Genomic DNA, 17,875 nt, shown 5'->3' with positions numbered 1-17,875 from the left:
AACGTTAAAGGTTTACGTTGTGGCTATATCTGCCTTTCATATTCCCCCTGTAGGTGGCCTTTCGGTGGGTCGAGACCCCCTGGTCACTCGCTTCCTCCGTGGCACACTGAGGTTGAGGCCTCCAGTGCGCACAAGGGTTCCGGCCTGGGACCTGGCCGTGGTTTTACAAGGGTTGGCCGAGGCGCCCTTTGAACCAATAGAGGAGGTTCCTGAGAGGTTCCTCACTCTAAAGACTATTTTTCTACTTGCTATCACTTCTCTGAAAAGGATAGGAGATTTACAAGCACTGTCAGTTGCTCCCTCATACCTTGAATTTGCTCCAGGAATGGTGAAAGCATTCCTGCATCCTAGACCGGGCTATGTCCCTAAGGTCCCTACCCACGTTCCAGGTCCCATTGTGCTCCAGGCTTTCTGCCCTCCTCCTTTTAAATCTTCGGATCAGGAAAAACTAAATCTGCTCTGCCCTGTGAGGGCCTTGGATACTTACGTCCACAGAGCTGCCCTGTGGCGTAAGACTGATCAGCTTTTTGTCTGTTATGGGTCCCCTAAAAAGGGGGCCCTGCATCTAAGCAGAGGATGAGCAAGTGGGTGGTCGAGGCCATCACACTTGCATATGATGCGGCCGGACAGCCTTCTCCTCTGAATGTCCGTGCCCATTCTACGCGGGGTATGGCGGCATCAAAAGCCCTGATGTCAGGTGTCTCCATCGGTGACATTTGTGACGCGGCTGGCTGGTCATGTCAGCACACGTTTGTAAGGTTTTATAACCTTGATGTCGGCTCCACTCCGGGGTCATCAGTTCTGCCAAGATAACCTGGCAAGTATTTGCCGCTACGGCACAGTTGGGATAGCGTTCCCAATGCGTTACCACGCAGCGTCGACAGTTCCCACGAAAGGGAACGTCTCAGGTTACAGATGTAACCCTGGTTCCCTGAGTAGGGAACGAGACGCTGCGTCTCTTGCCGTACCCCCTGCATACTTGCGAGCATTTGTCTCAGACTTATCCAGAAGCTAGCGTGCTCTGCATCCGGGTATGCTTTATAGTTTCCTGGTCCGTGACGTCACCCGTCTCTGACGTCTCGCTACGCGATTGGTTAGATACATGAGTGCTTCAGTGACGACATCACGCAGAAGGTTCCCAATGCGTTACCACGCAGCGTCTCGTTCCCTACTCAGGGAACCAGGGTTACATCTGTAACCTGAGACGTTTTGCACATTCACAGGAAATAGCTTATGTGTTGTCATAATTTAAGATATAGTTTCAATTAGCTTTTTATTTATTTGGTTTTTACTCTTAGGAGAAAACTTGTATCAAGCCTGAAAGGTGTTTCTTTTCTCAAACAGTACTCCATTATTTATTTATTTAGCTGCATAAAAGCTAAAATGGAAAAAAAAATTGTAGTTGAATAGGTTTATTGTGCATTTTCTCCATATTTTGTGCTGAATTTAGCATGCTGCACATGGCAAAAATAGGCTCAGCAGTGAAACTTGTTTTACGAGATGAAGAATGTACCACATCTAGACTTGCTGTAAATGGCAACATTTTGATGCAAGTTCACGACAGTCACATTTAAGTCAATGTTGGCGTGTTGTCATGTCACAAAGTCCACACAGCTTATAGAGGAGGAAGGGTTGATAAGGTGAGAGATTGCCATCATAACAACAGAAACGTTCACTTTTCTGCTGCTAGAATTTCAGTAATGAAAGAAGCAATGAGAAGCTATTCAAGCCGTTGTTCTGCTCTCAATGGGGAAATCATGCTGATGTGTATATCACATTCTCGTCTTCAGGCACTATAATTGGCACCTTAGAGCACCTAAATCAAAGAGCTTTGTTAAAGAATTACAAATACATTCACTGAAAATTGTATACTCAATATGCGTGTTATGAGTGAACTCGAGTGGCACATAAAGACAATCAGGTGGATGGAAAAAAAAAACACATCTGTCTGGAAACAGAGTTGTATAGTTTATTTTTGCCATTTTTGCCAAAAATAACTATTTAAGTATTATGTGGATGTGATTCATGTGTCTAAAAAAATCAACTCTGTGTAACAAGTACTTGTGCTTTTTTGGTCTAGAAATGAAGATCACATGTTTTATATTGTCTCGAAAAGACAATACACAACTGTGTACCCAATAAAATGTTTCAACTACATCAGTCACAATATAACAAAATATCAGTTAAAATATGATTAAATATATTGTCAACAACAATATTAATTCATTGGCATCAATGTGGTATATTCAGCTAAAAAGAGAAGAAAGGTTTTCGTAATGTAATCCCTTGTTGCATCCTTTGTTGGTTTGTGGGAGAAAGCCAGTGGATTTCTCTGGTACCTGTTTTACAGTGACAAGTCTGGAAGCAGAAAGAACAAAAGGTCAGTTTTCTACTTTTTGCATCTCGTCACATCCTCTTTTTAAAGAAAATCTTTTGACATAAATCAGAATTACTGTCTTTAACTTCCACCTGGAAGTGCGTTTTAAGTCGCAGCAACAGCAATAGAACAAAAGCTGTTCGCTATAATTGAGGTTGCATCTGAAATTTTATGCATGCCCTTCTCTGAATTTTACAGTCTCAACAGAATAATAACACACATAAAAATGTACCGTGCATCCTTAGAGCAGCACACAGCCCTTCTTCTTGACCTTGGTGGGCTGTGGGCATAGCACAGCCCGGATGGCCTCATCAAACACTGTCTTTAGACCTCTCTGAGTGAGAGCAGAACACTCCAGGTATTTTACGGCATCTGTTCACAAGCACACATAACAGGTTTGTTAATAGCACCTCCTTTCTCTCTATATATATTATAAGCACAGTACTGAGTCATCTCTGATCTGTTCTGAGTGGGATACTTAGCACCAGATGTCTGGGTGTATTAGGTGTGCACAAATCTGTCATAACTTGAATGTGTAGGAGGACTAGCCCATGTGTTCTCCCAAATGCTAGTTCAAATCGCACCGAGAACACATTGCATTTAGCATCTAAATCTGCAGCCCGATGTGTAGTGCTTTGTAATTTTGTGTATTTAGAGACTATGGGGTAATTATATGTTACAAAGGAACCAGACAATAAATGTTTTTTGCATTTGTCTTGTATCTTAAGCTTTATTTTTTTCTCTCTTTCTTTTTTTTCTATGAACAGATTTCCAGCAGAATTGTTGCACCTATAAACTGTTTAATTCTGGAGCTCAAATGGTTGTTTATTCAGAAGTATATAACTCAAATACACTCCTGTTCAAAAGTTTGGGGTCAGCAAGATTTTTTGGGCGACACTTTATTTTACCGTGTCCTTGTTACATATGTTATTTGTACCTACTGTAGCAATAACTGTAAATTATGCATAATTACATGCAACTTGTTATTAAAGGTATAATTACACTGTAACAAGTGTAACAAATATTTTAATGTTTTTGATAAAAGTCTCTTATACTCATCAAGGCTACATTTATTTGATCAAAAACTACAGTAGAAGCAGTCATTTGGAAATATTATTACTTTTAAAATAAGTGTTTTCTATTTGAATATATTTTAAACTTTAATTTATTCCTGTGATGTCAAAGCTGAATTTTCAGCATCATTACCCCAGTATTCAGTGTCACATGATTTTTCAGAAATCATTTTAATATGCTGATTTTCCACTCAATCTAATATGCTGATTTCTTCTTCTTATTAGTGTTGAAAACAGTTGTTGTGCTGCTTAATATTTTTGTGGAAATTGTGATATATATATATATATATATATATATATATATATATATATATTTTTTTTTTTTTTCAGGTTTCTTTGATGAATACAAAAAACAGCCTTTTTTAAACAGATTTTTTATAACATAATAAATGTCATTCTGTCACGTTAATGTGTCCTTTCTGAATAAAAGTATTGATTTCTTTTAAAAAAAAATCTTACTGACCCCAAATTTTGAACAGTATTGTACTGTCATCCAGCAATATAAAAGGACAAATCCACCTCTGCCACCTCACCTATTTCTTTGGCCAATGCAAGACCCTGTGGGTAAGTGATTGGTGCCAGTTTTTTCTCCTTCAGCTTTTCGATGGTCTCCTTCTCATCTCTCAAATCGAGCTTGGTGCCAACTAGAATAATTGGAGTGGAAGGGCAGTGGTGCCTCACCTCTGGATACCACTAGAGGGAGCAGAGGAGCAGATCAAAACAATTAATTCACTGCTTTTTATCAGCCCATCTCTAGACTCTATGGCAGGGGTGGAGAGCCACAGTCCTGCAGAGTTTAGCTCCAACCCTAATCAAACACACCTGAACAAGCTCTTCAAGGTCTGAAGGGTTACTAGAAAGCTACAGTTTTTATCAGGGTTGGAGCTGAATTCTGCAGGACTGTGGCTCTCCAGGACTGGAGTTCGCCACCCCTGCTCTAAGGTATTTCTCTTTGCTTGTCTGTTTTCAAATACATGGGCTATAAAGCTATCAATATGCAAAGACTTGAGATTTCTCTACTTTTTGATGTTTCCAATGCTTGCTATTTTCTGCAACCAATGCCACAATCCCTGTACAATCTATCACTCAGTTCCAATACAGAATGAAGTGAAAATACAGGCTAATGGACACGTACTGTTTGTTCCCCTTTGTTTGTCAATTTTAGATGTGCCAAGGCCTTTTCATTGAAAAAAAATTTCCTCAGAAAAGCACCAACCGAATAATTTATTAAAGCTCAGCACACAAACAATGTCAGTGGTATCTCAGAAAGTGTGCAGAGTATGTGAAAAATGCAGCAAAAACTGTTTCTAAGTTAGTCATTGCAGAGCAAAGGAAAACGATTTATGAAAACCTATAGTGCACAAGGACTGCTGCACTTTTCAAGGCCTGGCCTCTGAATGTGGTCTTTAATCTGACTCTCACAAACACCATTGTTTCCATACACAAAGCAACCCATGCAGTCAGACCTTGAACGGTCAATGAGCACAAAAGCATTGCTACAGTAAGCCCACGGTATACTTGCCATCCCAACAGACAAGTTCTAAATGGCAAAACCCCAATTAAAATAAAGCAGTCATCGATTTATTTGCTAAAACTGTAGATGATGTTACTGCTATGTTTTAAACTATAGTTAAAAAAGCTGTAGCTTTACAAATGCAGACCAGACACTGTACTGTGAACTAAAGTGCACACAAAAGATCACTTTAAATAGAGCAATAAACAAATCTTTTCTTGACGTTTCCATCCGTTCCCTTTCAGTCCTATGCATTTGATCTACAGAAGATTAACTAATAGTGCTTTAGTATGCAAAGGTTTATTTGTTTCCTCTCTTCAAACATATTAATAAAAGGGTTTAGAGACAAAAAAACGGTGCGCTTCGTTAGGGATCAGCATGTCTCCAGTGGCATTTGTGAGCATATATGATTGCCGGGTGGGTGGGGCGCTTTCTAAGCATCGCTTTCTCAGTCAAAGCAAACCATTATTGCAGTGCCACGTTTTCACATACTATCAGCCTGTGTCAGTAATGAGAAATGATCTCTTCACACTAAAGTTGTCCGTGACGGGTAATTGCTACCGAATTAATGCGCAAGCACGGATCACGTGACGTCTTGCAACATGCATCTATGCGCTTTCCTCTCCACTTTAAATAGATTTTAATTTGTCTCCTCAACCTCTCACAATCTATCAAGACTACATTTGCATATGGCCAGTGTTGCCATGGTTACTACTCAGGAATATACTGTTGAAATAATAAAGGGAAAGACCGGGAGGGTAGAAAAAGCAAAGAGTGAAAGAAGCTTCTGAACATCTTTGATTGGGAATGAAAGCAAAATGCATTAAGGAACCGGCGAGATGAGATTGCCATTGTTTGAAGTTAATAACTATTCAAAGGGCTGTTTGCGGACTTGTTTATGCGAGCGCTGATTTTAAGCAATGTAAATTGGACCGGATTAAGCCTCGAGTGCTTCTGGAGTTATTGATATCACAAACAATTTGCTTTCCATTCCATCTCAGGCACCTTAAACGTGTTGCGGGGGCCTTGATGAGGTCTGGCATAATAACAACTCAACAGAAAAGGAACTTGCTTTCTCTTTGCTCGTTCATTTTTGTCTTTATTAATGAAAAGAAATATAAGCCGGAAGAATATTATAAAGCTATCTTCCTGTTTGTGTTTGATTATCAGGATTCCTTTTGTAAGTGTGAATCTCTTTTTGTCAATTCTCTTTGAATGTCTACACCATCAGTTGCCGTCTCACTAATGCAGCTTTATATTGCTCATTTCGGCTAATATTTGTAATACAAAGTTTTGCTCTCAAAGTCACAGTTAATCCGATAGCTGATGGCAAAGTAACAGAACAATAGAGATCATTTGGGTGCCAATCAACTGCATAGGTAACACTTAGGGCTGGTAAAAAAAATAGTTGTGAACGTTTGGCTCCTAAACTCTGGAATAGCCTTCCTGATAAAGTTCGGGGCTCAGGCTCACCCAGTTTAAATCTAGAATAAAGATGCATCTCTTTAGCCAAGCATTCACATAATGCATCTCATATCGTTGTACTGCAGTTATATCAGATCAAATGCACATGACTATCTTTGCTTAAAGTTATGAATAGCAGCTACACTAATTGTTCTCCATTTGCTTTTCTGTTTTATCTCGAGATGCCCGTCCCAGGGTAGCTACATCAGCTCCAGTTTGGATCCAGCCTCTTCTGAAGACTTCAGATGACCAACATCTGTGAAGAGACGACCCCAACCCCTGCGAGGACTTCAGATGACGCAAACTCTGGATCAACATTCACCATTCCAAATTTTGCTATAATCATTGTTAACATGTATTCATTACTTCCATGAGCACGTTGTTTCTACCTTAAATACATTGCTTAAAAATATTGTTAGTTAACTGCGTGATTTGTACATGTATATTTCTGAAATTACATAATTTGGACACAGTCACCTCTGATAACAGATTACTCTAAATTGTGATGTTGACATGCATTTTCTGTAAAGCAGCTTTGAAACGATAAGTGAAAAGCACTCTACAAATAAATGTGAATTGAATTGACATTGTTAAAATTAGTAACAATGCCAATTAACTTTTACAGCATTTAACAATCAATCTTATTTTCCATATCCTAATACTATTTACAACATTTTAAGTTGTATAAATTAATATCAGGATAAACGCATTTACACTAATGGAAAATACTTGTCTCTGAAACAATTTTTTTTTTTAAGAAAATACACTACATTGTTAGATAGAATCCAAGTAATGGCTTAAGGGAGTAAAGACTTACCATAGTAATACAAGATATCAATCGCAGAATCACAAACCAGATTCAAAGGTAACCTGACCAACCTGAACCGCTCTATATTGCCTGAATGCTTGCAGGCAGTAGGACACGATCTCTTTTTGCCCCTAGGACACTAGATTATTTTCTGATTGCACTACACACTCAGCAGAGAACTGTCATTTTGACTTATGAAACAGCATTCACTTTTGGGATCACTCTTAAAGATGCTCTCTGTCAGGGTGAAATGGAATCAATTTAAACACGGTACCTGTAGCAGGACACTAAGTGGTGTGTATCTGTCAAGCTTCTACAGTTGCATTAACGGAGAACACGGCAAGGTCACCTGAGCTGAGCCGGCACTGTTTTTATATTCCCTTCGGCGGGTTTGGAGAGTGTGAAGTAGACAAATAACTTACTAAATAGAGTCAGTATTGAATGAACCTTTTGGCTGGCTGGAAAACATACAGGTAAAGATGATGCTGTGCGTGATAAATGCTTCCTGAGAACAAAAAGCTTTCTCTTTCAAAACAGCTGAATGCCATTGATGGAACTCAGCCTTTAATTTGTGAACGTCTGAATACTCACAAGGCCACCCACATTTTATAGCAGCTGCCGTTTAAGTCATGTCCTCTTTATGAGTATTTTTGAGTATTTATTTCAATATGACTCTTACATTTAGTGAAAGTCTGTAATTAAGGTCAGTAAATGCACCTTGAATTAATGCACAGTGGCATCTAGTGTCCAGTGCAGTACAGAGCAAGTGTTTAACGGCATGCATGAGGGTATGTGTACATGTGGGAATGTGGCAAGGATGGCAGTGGGTGAATGTTGTTGTTTGCTACTGGATTGTGTATATAGGCTCATGCTGGTGTGACTGTGCTTCTATTCTATTAAAGGGTTAGTTCACCCAAAAATGAAGTTTCTGTCATTAAGTACTCAACCTCTTGTTGTTTCACACCCGTAAGACCTTCGTTCATCTTCAGAACACAAATTAAGATATTTTAGATGAAATCTAAGGGTTTCTGAACCACACATAGGCAGCAACATCATTGCACCTTTTGAGGTCCAGAGTTTTGATATTTTTCCTATTTAAAACTTGACTCTTCTGTAGTTAAATCGTGTACTAAGACTGACAGAAAATAAGAAGTTGTGATTTTCTGATATGGCTGATATGGCTAGGAATTATACTCTCATTCAGGCGTAATAATCAAGGAACTTTGCTGCCGTTTCATGGCTGCAGCAGTGCAATATTATGCAGCGCCTGTGAGCCCCTGCTTGCACAGGGAACGTACTGCAACCATGGAGACGTTGGTGAGAGACGCTGCGTAATATCATTGCACTGCTGCAGCCATGATACGGCAGCAAAGTTCCTTGATTATTACGCCTGAATGAGAGTATAGTTCCTAGCCATATCAGCCTAGAAAATCACAACTTTTCATTTTCTGACGGTCTTAGTACACGATTTAACTACAGAAGAGTCAAGTTTTAAATAGGAAAAATATCAAAACTCTTTGGTCATTTTTAAGCGCGATGCTAACGGTCTAATCAGATTCAATGAACTATGCTAAGCTATGCTAAAAGTGGTACTGCCAGAACCGGAGATCGGCTGAATGGATTCGAAAACGGTAAAACTCAAATGTTTAACTCTAGGGGAGTTGGAAAATGAGCCTATTTTCAAAAAAAGTGGAGTGTTCCTTTAATGTTATGAAGCGACGAGAATACTATTTGTGTGCAAAAACAAAACAACTTTATTAATTAACGACTTTATTTAACAATGTCTTCTCTCCCCTGTCATTCTCCTACACAGTTTTTGATGAAGACACATTACAGAGACTCATTATTGGCCCGGCTCCTGCGTCAGATTCACACGCAAGCGTCGTGGTGCTCACGTGAACAGAGTCGGTCAATACTGAGCTGGAGTTCGGACTGCACTGCGTCAGCTGTGTAGGAGACTGACAGAGTTTTTGTTTTGTTTTTGCGCACAATAAGTATTCTTGTCGCTTCATAACATTAAGGTTGAACCACTGTAGTCACATTGACTATTTTAACATTGTCTTTAATACCTTTCTGGACCTCAAAAGGTGCAGTGATGTTGCTGCTTATGTGTGGTTCAGAAACCCTCGGATTTCATCAAAAATATCTTAATTTGTGTTCCAAAGATGAACGAAGGTCTTACTGGTTTGGGACGACATGAGGGTGAGTAATTAATGACTGAAATTTCATTTTTGGGTGAGCTAACCCTTTAAGATCCCGATTAAACCACTTGTAAGGACTTACCTTGGCTCTGACGTTTTCAAACGATGCTGGGCTCACCAGAGAGAAACAGATGAGAAACACATCCTGCAAAAATACCATCAGAGGATGTTTATTTTGACGAATAAACTGAACAAATGCTACCGTTCATAAGTTTGGAGTTAGTTGGATTGTTTTTTATGTTGTTGTTGTTGTTTTTTACTAGAAATTGATCATTTTATCCAACAAGGACATATTCATTTGATCATTTCTATTCAATTCTATATTCTATTATGAATGCTGTTCTTTTGAACTCTATTCATCAAAGAATCTTGAAAAAAATATACTTCATGGTTTCCACAAGCCAAATATTCAGCAAAAACTACTAAGCAGCACAACTGTTTTCAACTGATAATAATAATAAATGTTTCTTGAGCAGCAAATCATCATATTAGAATGATTTCTGAAGGATCATGTGACACTGAAGACTGGAGTAATGATGCTGAAAATTCAGCTTCACCATCACAGGAATAAATTAAAGTTTAAAATCTATATCACAATAGAAAAGAGCTACTTTAAATTGTATTCATATTTTACAATATGCCTGTTTTACAGTATTTTTGATCAAATAAGTGAGCATAAGAGACTTCTTTCAAAAATAAATTTAAAAAAAATTCCAACCCCAGGTTTTAAAATCTATCATTGAAAAAAACATTGATTGATCACAATTATAGATAATCAAGGTGATGTGTCCCATTAAATGTATATGGTGGTGTGTACCGTCTGAGGATAGGACAGTGGCCGCAGTCTGTCATAGTCTTCCTGTCCAGCTGTATCCCAGAGGCCCAGGTTGACTGGTTTGCTATCCACCATTACATTTGCTGAGTAGTTATCAAACCTGAGTGAAAATAATCAACCCACACAATCTCTCAATATTTCACCATGAGTGTCAAGTTCAACATAAAAATATAAACAATCCTTCAATCCTCCTCTATTGTTGTGGTACTCACACTGTGGGAATGTACTCCCCAGGGAAAGCATTGGTAGTGTAGCTGATGAGAAGACAGGTCTTTCCCACAGCTCTGAAAAATACAAACAACAAAGAAAAACAGATACAGTTTTCTGTCAGATTGCTGGAAAACACACAACATAATGTACTTTCAGTAAAACACATGCTGCTAAAATTACTTCAAGGTACGCTAGGTGTTTGTTGTAACCATTTAATAAGAGGAACAGGTGCACTGTACTTTCATAGTGATTTCACACATTTGTTCTCAAATACAAAGAACATTGTATGTGGTCCTTTTTCAAGAACTAGGCATTGAATGTTTAAATCCTAACCGCATACAGCAATGCCATACATGAAAGGAGAGATTCTGTATCCACTTTGTCTGTATTATTGCTTGTCATTGCTCAAAGCTAAACTATCTCAGGAATAGTTCACACAGAATGAATTTTTGCACGCCACGGCACTGCTTTTTAATTGTTTTTCAATGTAAACAGACGTCTTTTACCATTGCACAGCGTCCAGTGTCTCCCTCATGAAGCAAGTGTTGTTATAGAACTTCAAATTTTAAAGTCACTGTGGCGAGGGGGGCGTGGTTCAGCGAGGTCTGCAACCGGAGAGAATAGCGGGAGACGCTTGGTAAGTGAGTGGATTTGTATCCAACCCACTCACTTACCAAGCGTCTCCCGCTATTCTCTCCGGTTGCAGACCTCGCTGAACCACGCCCCCCTCGCCACAGTCACCATGAAATCAAAGTTGCCAAATCTTGTTTGTTTTTTTTATGGAATAATTAAGCATTTATTATAAATAATTCATCAGTGCACATCATTATTTATTTAAAATTCATGCACCCTAGATCTTTAATCAAAATAACAGTAAACATGATTTCACCAAGTTAATATCTTTGTTGGTCCTGGAACAACATTCCAAACAACCAATCACATTTGAGGGGCAAGCTTACAGTTTATGCCATGTTTAGGCTTACAACCAGGGTTAGGTGCTTCTTCATCAGTGTTATTCACTCATCATTTGCCTCTGATTTTAGGGATAAGTTACGGGTAGGGTTAGGTTTAGGGGTAGATGTTCCTAGATCAACATATCTACTCCTAAACCTTTTCCTTGGGAAAATCACAGAAACCTCAAAATAATATCCCTTCACTCTTGCTGCAACATCTTTTCTCTTATGATGTGTTTACTGGCATGAGGGCGGGACAATCTGTCACTCACATGACATCACAGCAATAGCAAACCACAATGATCCAACTATCCAATCAAGTCTCACCCTATATTTTCTTGTTTGACAAGCCGTTTCACTCGAATATATGTCACAACTGGGAAGAAAAGACTATCGCAACTTTGTCTTCATGTCGACTCTTTAAAAGTCAAAAGAACTTTGACTTTTAAAGCCCAGCACGGCTGTCGGTTTGGGGCATGCTGCATCACACACATGTTTACAATAGCAGCAGTGTATCATTTTTTGGCAACGCCATAAGAGTAGTCGTCCATTTGTCGTCCACACACTATAGGCCTGATTTTCTGCTCACCGACAGTTAATGGATATTGCAGATAAAAGCTTAAAATCAGAGGCAATTCGGTGCTTGTTCACAGTGTTCAACAGCAGTGTAAACAAGCACTGAACATATATGTTAACATGAGATGCAATCTCAGAGAAGAGCCCATGCAAAAAGATATTCAATGGAATTTCACACTCCCTGAACTGCACACAGGTCAAGATATTTAACCATCTAAATAAAAGCTTGAGCATTCTGCGCTGCGCTTTTTTTTCTTCTATTATTAATTTTACCTTTCTTCATTTTTTTAAACAGCCCCTTACTGATGTATTTCACTCCTGTAAATAACACTGTTCTTTTGTGTAAAATTTTATGTGTGTGTGCATTCCGTTTGCAAATTCTTATTGTATTATCAACAACAGAAGATTACCCTCAGGGCAAAATAATTTGTATATACTCAGAAATCCTTTCACACAACTAGAAAAAAAATGCTTTCACAGTCAGATCCAGGGATAGTTATGCCACATGCAGAGCTGTGACAGCAGACCATAAAGCAACTAAAAATACCTCAAAACAATTGTGCATGCTTGAAAACTCAAAAAGAGAAAATGGCATTCAGTACGAAAACAGGTCACCTGAAACTGCACAATAAACACCTGGGCTGAAATAAGAGTGTACGAGACACAAATTCCAGTGGAGCGCATGTTGATGCATGTAGGCAGCGAAAGTGAGGAATGCTGGGATTCAGGAGCCTGTGGCTACATCTCCCTCACATCAAGAATCACTGGAGCTACTCAAGGGCAAGGCCAAAATCACACGCCTCTGGCTATACGCGTTCAGTCACATCACAACTATTTGCTATCTTTAATACACACACTACTGTGCCTGATTTCTCTCTCTTGCTCTCTTTAATATGTAGACATAAAAAAATACATGGAAAAACACATGTGTACTCACATGTGGCAACAACCACACATGATTTGAGTTATCCAGACTTGTGTGCACTTGACTGAAGGGCTAGGCTCTGGTGTATTGTGCACCGTAAGGCATGATTCAACACCAAAAACAGAAAAAGTCCACATAAAATTTCTGTAAGCCATTTTGACAAGTCAGGACGAAATAATGTAATATTAACAGAATTGAGTCAGAGTGCAGCCACTGCGGAAATCAAACATGCCTTACATCACTGAGCATACTTGAATAAACTTTAATCTACACGAGTTCTAGTACACACTGGAGACAGTGCGCTGAAAACATAATTAGAAAACAGTGGGAGATAACCGTTAAGAGGTGCTTTCTGAGGCACTTTGAAGTTGTGAATCAGATATAGATAGATACAGAGAGAAAGAGAGCGAGAGAAAACTCAGTATGGGGCCTGGCATTGTCGTGACAGGATGACAGGAAGTTGGGCGGTGTCATCCAGGAAGAGAGACAGCGAGGCTCTTTTTGAAGTGTGTCTTTGAAAATGTGCCCCTGGTCGCTTCAACTTGTTCATTCGGTTTTTCTCTCTTTGATTGTAAAATGTAAACATTTTCTGCATCTCCTACTGCTGTATAACAATGTGATTAATATTAGTGTGTACATGTACTTTTGTGTTACAGATCTTGAGCTGATCGTGTTAAAGTGCAGGGCCTCGTGCTTTAGCAGAGCTGGCTTCTGCAGAGAGCAAGAGAGGGTCGATACAGCAAACTGATACTGGGAAGTGTCAGAAGTGTTAGAAAAAGTAGAAAATGTCCACCCAGATGCCATGAGAGTTCAGAGAACTGAGCAGACATCATGTGATAGCATCAGAGTTAAAAACAAAACAAAAAAATCAAAGTGCTTCAGGATGTGTGTTGACATGCATGACTTCAGTTGCCAATGCATGAAATAATATACAATCTATTCCACATTACTGCAATGCAAAAAATCTGCATTGTTGAAGGGTTAGTTGAAATGAAAATTATGTAATTTAATACTCCCCCTCAAGTCGTTCCACACCCGTAAGACCTTCGTTCATCTTCGGAACACAAATTAAGATATTTTTGATGAAATCCGATGGCTCAGTGAAGCCTCCATTGACAGCAAGTTAATTAACACTTTCAGATGTCCAGAAAGCTACTAAAGACATATTTAAAACAGTTCATGTGACTACAGTGGTTCAACCTTAATGTTATGAAGCAACAAGAATACTTTTTGTGCACCAAAAAACCCCCAAAATAATAACTTTATTCAACAATATCTAGTGATGGGTGATTTCAAAACACTTCTTCATGAAGTAGTGTTTTGAAATCGTCAATCACCGGTTATTGTTGAATAAAGTTGTTATTTTGTTTTTTTGGCACACAAAAAGTATTCTTGTTGCTTCATAACATTAAGGTTGAACCACTGTAGTCACATGAACTGTTTTAAATATGTCTTTAGTAGCTTTCTGGACATCTGAAAGTGTTAATTAACTTGCTGTCAATGGAGGCTTCACTGAGCCATCGGATTTCATCAAAAATATCTTAATTTGTGTTCTGAAGATAAACTAAGATCTTACGGGTGTGGAACAACATGAGGGGAGTAATTAATGACAGAATTTTCAATTTTGGGTGAACTAACCCTTTAAAGTTTGCATTCTTTTAATTCAGCTAAGAGCCTTACTGTGTCACGTCTTATTGTGGTATGAAATTCGCAGGTCAGAATTCACTAAAATTTGGAACCCACTGAAATTCACATGAGCTTGGAATGAAATTCAGTGGAATGAAATGTATATTGTAACCATCCTTTGACTCCACAAATCCCTTATGATGCACATAAGTTTAAGTTCTAGAGGTTTTAATATGTAGCAGTAATTGAGGATGACTAATAATAAAATAACTTTTAAAGAATCTTCACATTAACATTTTCCATTCAATGACAGCTCACAGTGACCACAGGCTGTCCATTATATGCACTAGATTTCAAGTACACAAAAGTCAAACAAAATATTTGCGTGAGGAATAAGCCAGATTGAAGTTATCTCTTTTTGTGATGAACTTTTTATTCATTTCAATGTCAAAACCATTTACATACACGACAGATACAAGCAATAAACTTCACCACTCACAGTTAACATAAACTACACATATCATACAACATGTACGTTCCAAACAGTCTTACCCACCCCTACCCAAGGACCCTGTACAAAAAAGAGAAATAAATAAATAATCGCCACCTTGGAATTATAAGGTTCAATCTGCATTCTGAGCAGTTTTGAGATATTAAGCTTCAAAGTTTTTGCATTCCATAGGCCTACTCTTTTGTAGACAGGAGGGGGGGAAAAAAATCCCAAAATGTACACAACTTAATAAAAACATCACATAATGTAAAAAGGTTGAAAGAATAAGAATGTGAATAACTCAATTTTGTCAAATTGTCAGACAGAACCTGACAATTCCAAGGCGATAACTAAATCTTTTGATTGAAGTTTGAAGTTATTGAAGTATAATTTTCACCTCCGCCGAGGCTCTCAAATCAAATATAACATTGTGTCATTGGTTCTGCAGTCTCATAACCAAACGTAATGAGGGCAAACGTAGCACAGTCCAATTTGTGGCTTTACAAAGTGCATGTTTTTTTGACCTTGTTGCAGCTGAATAGTCTGTGGTCACTCCGAGCTGTCATTCTATGATAAAGATCTATATGAAGATTCCTTATTTTTTTAAATAATTAAATAGTGACAGAATTTTCATTTTTACACCATGTCTTTCCCCCTAAGGTGTAAAAGGAGAAATATTCAGCCAGTTCATCTTCGATCAATATGAGGAACTTAAGCAGCTGGGTCACAGCATCAAATGCAAGAGGAAGTTAACAGCTTCAAAATGGAGAACCGTGCACAGGGTTTAAACAGGATATCCTCAAAGCGAAAGCACCTCTCCCCTGCTGCCATTTGCAGATGTTAGATGTTCCACTGAATGTGGCCAAAAAGCAATGCATTAACAGTGCATTTTGATACATGTCATTCACGAATTACAACATTTCAGCACTTTAAACCTCCAAACTACGTCCCTAATAACTCCTGCATCAGCATTCTGCCCTGCTTCCAGATCTGTACATCAGCACTGCTTTTATTTTTTCAGTTCTGTCTCCTGCATTATATAAATCAGATGAGATAAAGTGATGTCGCAAATCAAAACCTCATATATGTTGTGCCTATGCAAATTTCCCCTCCTCCTTTTGAAAAGCAGCTTCAGACTCACATGTTTCGAAATCAGAGCCATCTCATCCTCCATCTTGAATCATGACTGTCTGTAGGTCAGCATATGCTCTAGAAACACCTAACATGTTTGTCAGTGTTTAACAGAAAGAAAAATACAAGCTTGACATATGTGGGTCTAAAAGAATAAAGGAGAATTTCCTTCTCTGTCTTGTCAGTCATCTTGAAAACAGACTAAACGGTACCATTTTGACTGCATGACTTGACTTTATATGACTGCACTCGTACCAAGAACAGATACTTGTTGTGTTCCTTGCACTGCTATGATGCATACTTCATGGAAAACATGCTTGGTTCACTAGTAACAGCCCAAATGTTTACAGCCTGATGAAGTGCCCAATTGTGTAAGCAAACATTCCCCAACGTTTTTTGACTCTTATACCACAACAGGCCCATCAGTAAGGTTTGGCTTCAGCCACATTAGACCTAGAATGGGTTCATTTTAACTCCTATATTAATTAGAATTATTAATATTATTATTGCCCTCACAAATTTATTTTAATCAATTAACAAAGCAAAATCTAAATCTTACCCTGCAACCGTTCTTAACCACTGGTTTAGACCATATGATTTCATAACAATGCTCATCATGATCTTGTCACTCACAAAGAAAGTATATAAAACCTCCAGAGGATTGTGACCCAAGTGCGACTGCTGTTTCCTTTTTGATGGAAATCAGGTATTATGTGTGGAATAACTTCCTGGACACTGTATTAACTTGACCGTGAATATCTCTGTGACCCCCAATATGACTATACCAATATTGCTCATCTCAGTGCTTATCTTTCAGCCAAACACAACAGTAGTTCATGTTAAATCATGAAACCTGTAAGTATTTTATATCCATACACCTCAAAACAGAATGAGAGAAATTTGAGATATATGTGTATTCAGACATGACCTTATAGGTTCAGCAACTAACCTGAGCCTGAGGCTATATAAACTATAATACAAAGTATCTCACGTGACAAATGAGGAAATTAAAACTAACCGACAGACGAAGCAGATAAAATAAATTCTTTATAAGACATTAGCAGCGCCCTTGAAAACTTCAATAAAAGCTATCAAGCCAGTTTCAAATGAGTATACATTAATAAACAAGAAAATATAACCCACTGTAATGTCTACGAACAACTTTAAAGGTAAAATGTGAAAAACAGATTTTGCTAATAAATTCATTTAAGAGTTAACTTTCTTCACTCACCCATCTCCGACCACCACACACTTTATTGCTTGCATTTTCCTATACTTTTGAAAAACCTTTGCCGGCTGCCGCTGTAAAACAACTGTTAAGGAACTAAGTTGTAATACAGGAAACAGATTTGCTTCTTCAGTGTGTCAGTTGTCTCTCTCTCTCTCTCTCTCTCTCTCTCTCTCTCTCTCTCTCTCTCCAATCTGCGCCCTCGCTCATGTGGTTGTGACAGTTTTGGACGTGTCTGTCTAGTGTCGAACTGTACGAGGAAGTATTTAACTTACAAGTGAAAGACATGAACGCGCTCTATTTCAGTGCGTAATATGCATTACAGTCCACAAGAGGGCGACGTCGAATCATCATTGAACGCGCCTTTGTGTACACTTAAAGGATTAGTTCACTTTCAAATTAAATTTTCCTGATAATTTATTCACCCCCATGTCATCTAAGATGTTCATGTCTTTCTTTCTTCAT

The 17,875-nt window shown here is 38.5% G+C and overlaps 1 protein-coding gene and 1 long non-coding RNA gene across 3 annotated transcripts; one reads left to right on the top strand and one right to left on the bottom strand.

The window, feature by feature from the left end:
* The first annotated feature begins 657 nt into the window (after positions 1–657).
* On the top strand, positions 658–2,358 carry LOC137017541 (uncharacterized). The gene is made up of 2 exons (XR_010894611.1): positions 658–908; positions 1,224–2,358. It is a non-coding gene; the product is annotated as an uncharacterized lncRNA (long non-coding RNA).
* On the bottom strand, positions 2,027–17,582 carry rac2 (Rac family small GTPase 2). Of its 2 annotated transcripts, none has more exons than XM_067381905.1 (7): positions 17,414–17,582; positions 10,484–10,555; positions 10,254–10,371; positions 9,519–9,581; positions 3,984–4,143; positions 2,598–2,749; positions 2,027–2,358 (listed from the first exon to the last, which is right to left on the bottom strand). In XM_067381905.1, exons 1-6 carry the CDS (start codon positions 17,446–17,448, stop codon positions 2,619–2,621), a joined length of 579 nt encoding a protein of 192 aa, XP_067238006.1. In that variant the 5' UTR covers positions 17,449–17,582; the 3' UTR covers positions 2,027–2,358; positions 2,598–2,618. The 2 variants fall into 2 exon arrangements, with proteins under 2 accessions (XP_067238006.1, XP_067238005.1); XM_067381904.1 differs by having other exon boundaries at positions 2,610–2,749; positions 17,414–17,579.
* Positions 17,583–17,875: the final 293 nt, after the last annotated feature.

This window comes from Chanodichthys erythropterus, chromosome 3 (assembly GCF_024489055.1).
Source record: "Chanodichthys erythropterus isolate Z2021 chromosome 3, ASM2448905v1, whole genome shotgun sequence".
NCBI classification, from domain to species: Eukaryota; Metazoa; Chordata; class Actinopteri; order Cypriniformes; family Xenocyprididae; genus Chanodichthys; species Chanodichthys erythropterus.
The sequence above is the reverse complement of the archived record's forward strand: the minus strand, read 5'-3'. Positions and strand labels throughout refer to the sequence as shown.

Excerpts from the sequence above, each read along its gene's own strand:
- rac2 (XM_067381905.1), bottom strand. The coding sequence starts at position 17,448 with ATGCAAGCAATAAAGTGTGTGGTGGTCGGAGATGG. Across the intron at positions 10,372-10,483 it reads GGGGAGTACATTCCCACAGT|GTTTGATAACTACTCAGCAA; the intron begins GTGAGTACCACA and ends ATTTTCACTCAG. Across the intron at positions 9,582-10,253 it reads CACTGTCCTATCCTCAGACG|GATGTGTTTCTCATCTGTTT; the intron begins GTACACACCACC and ends GTATTTTTGCAG.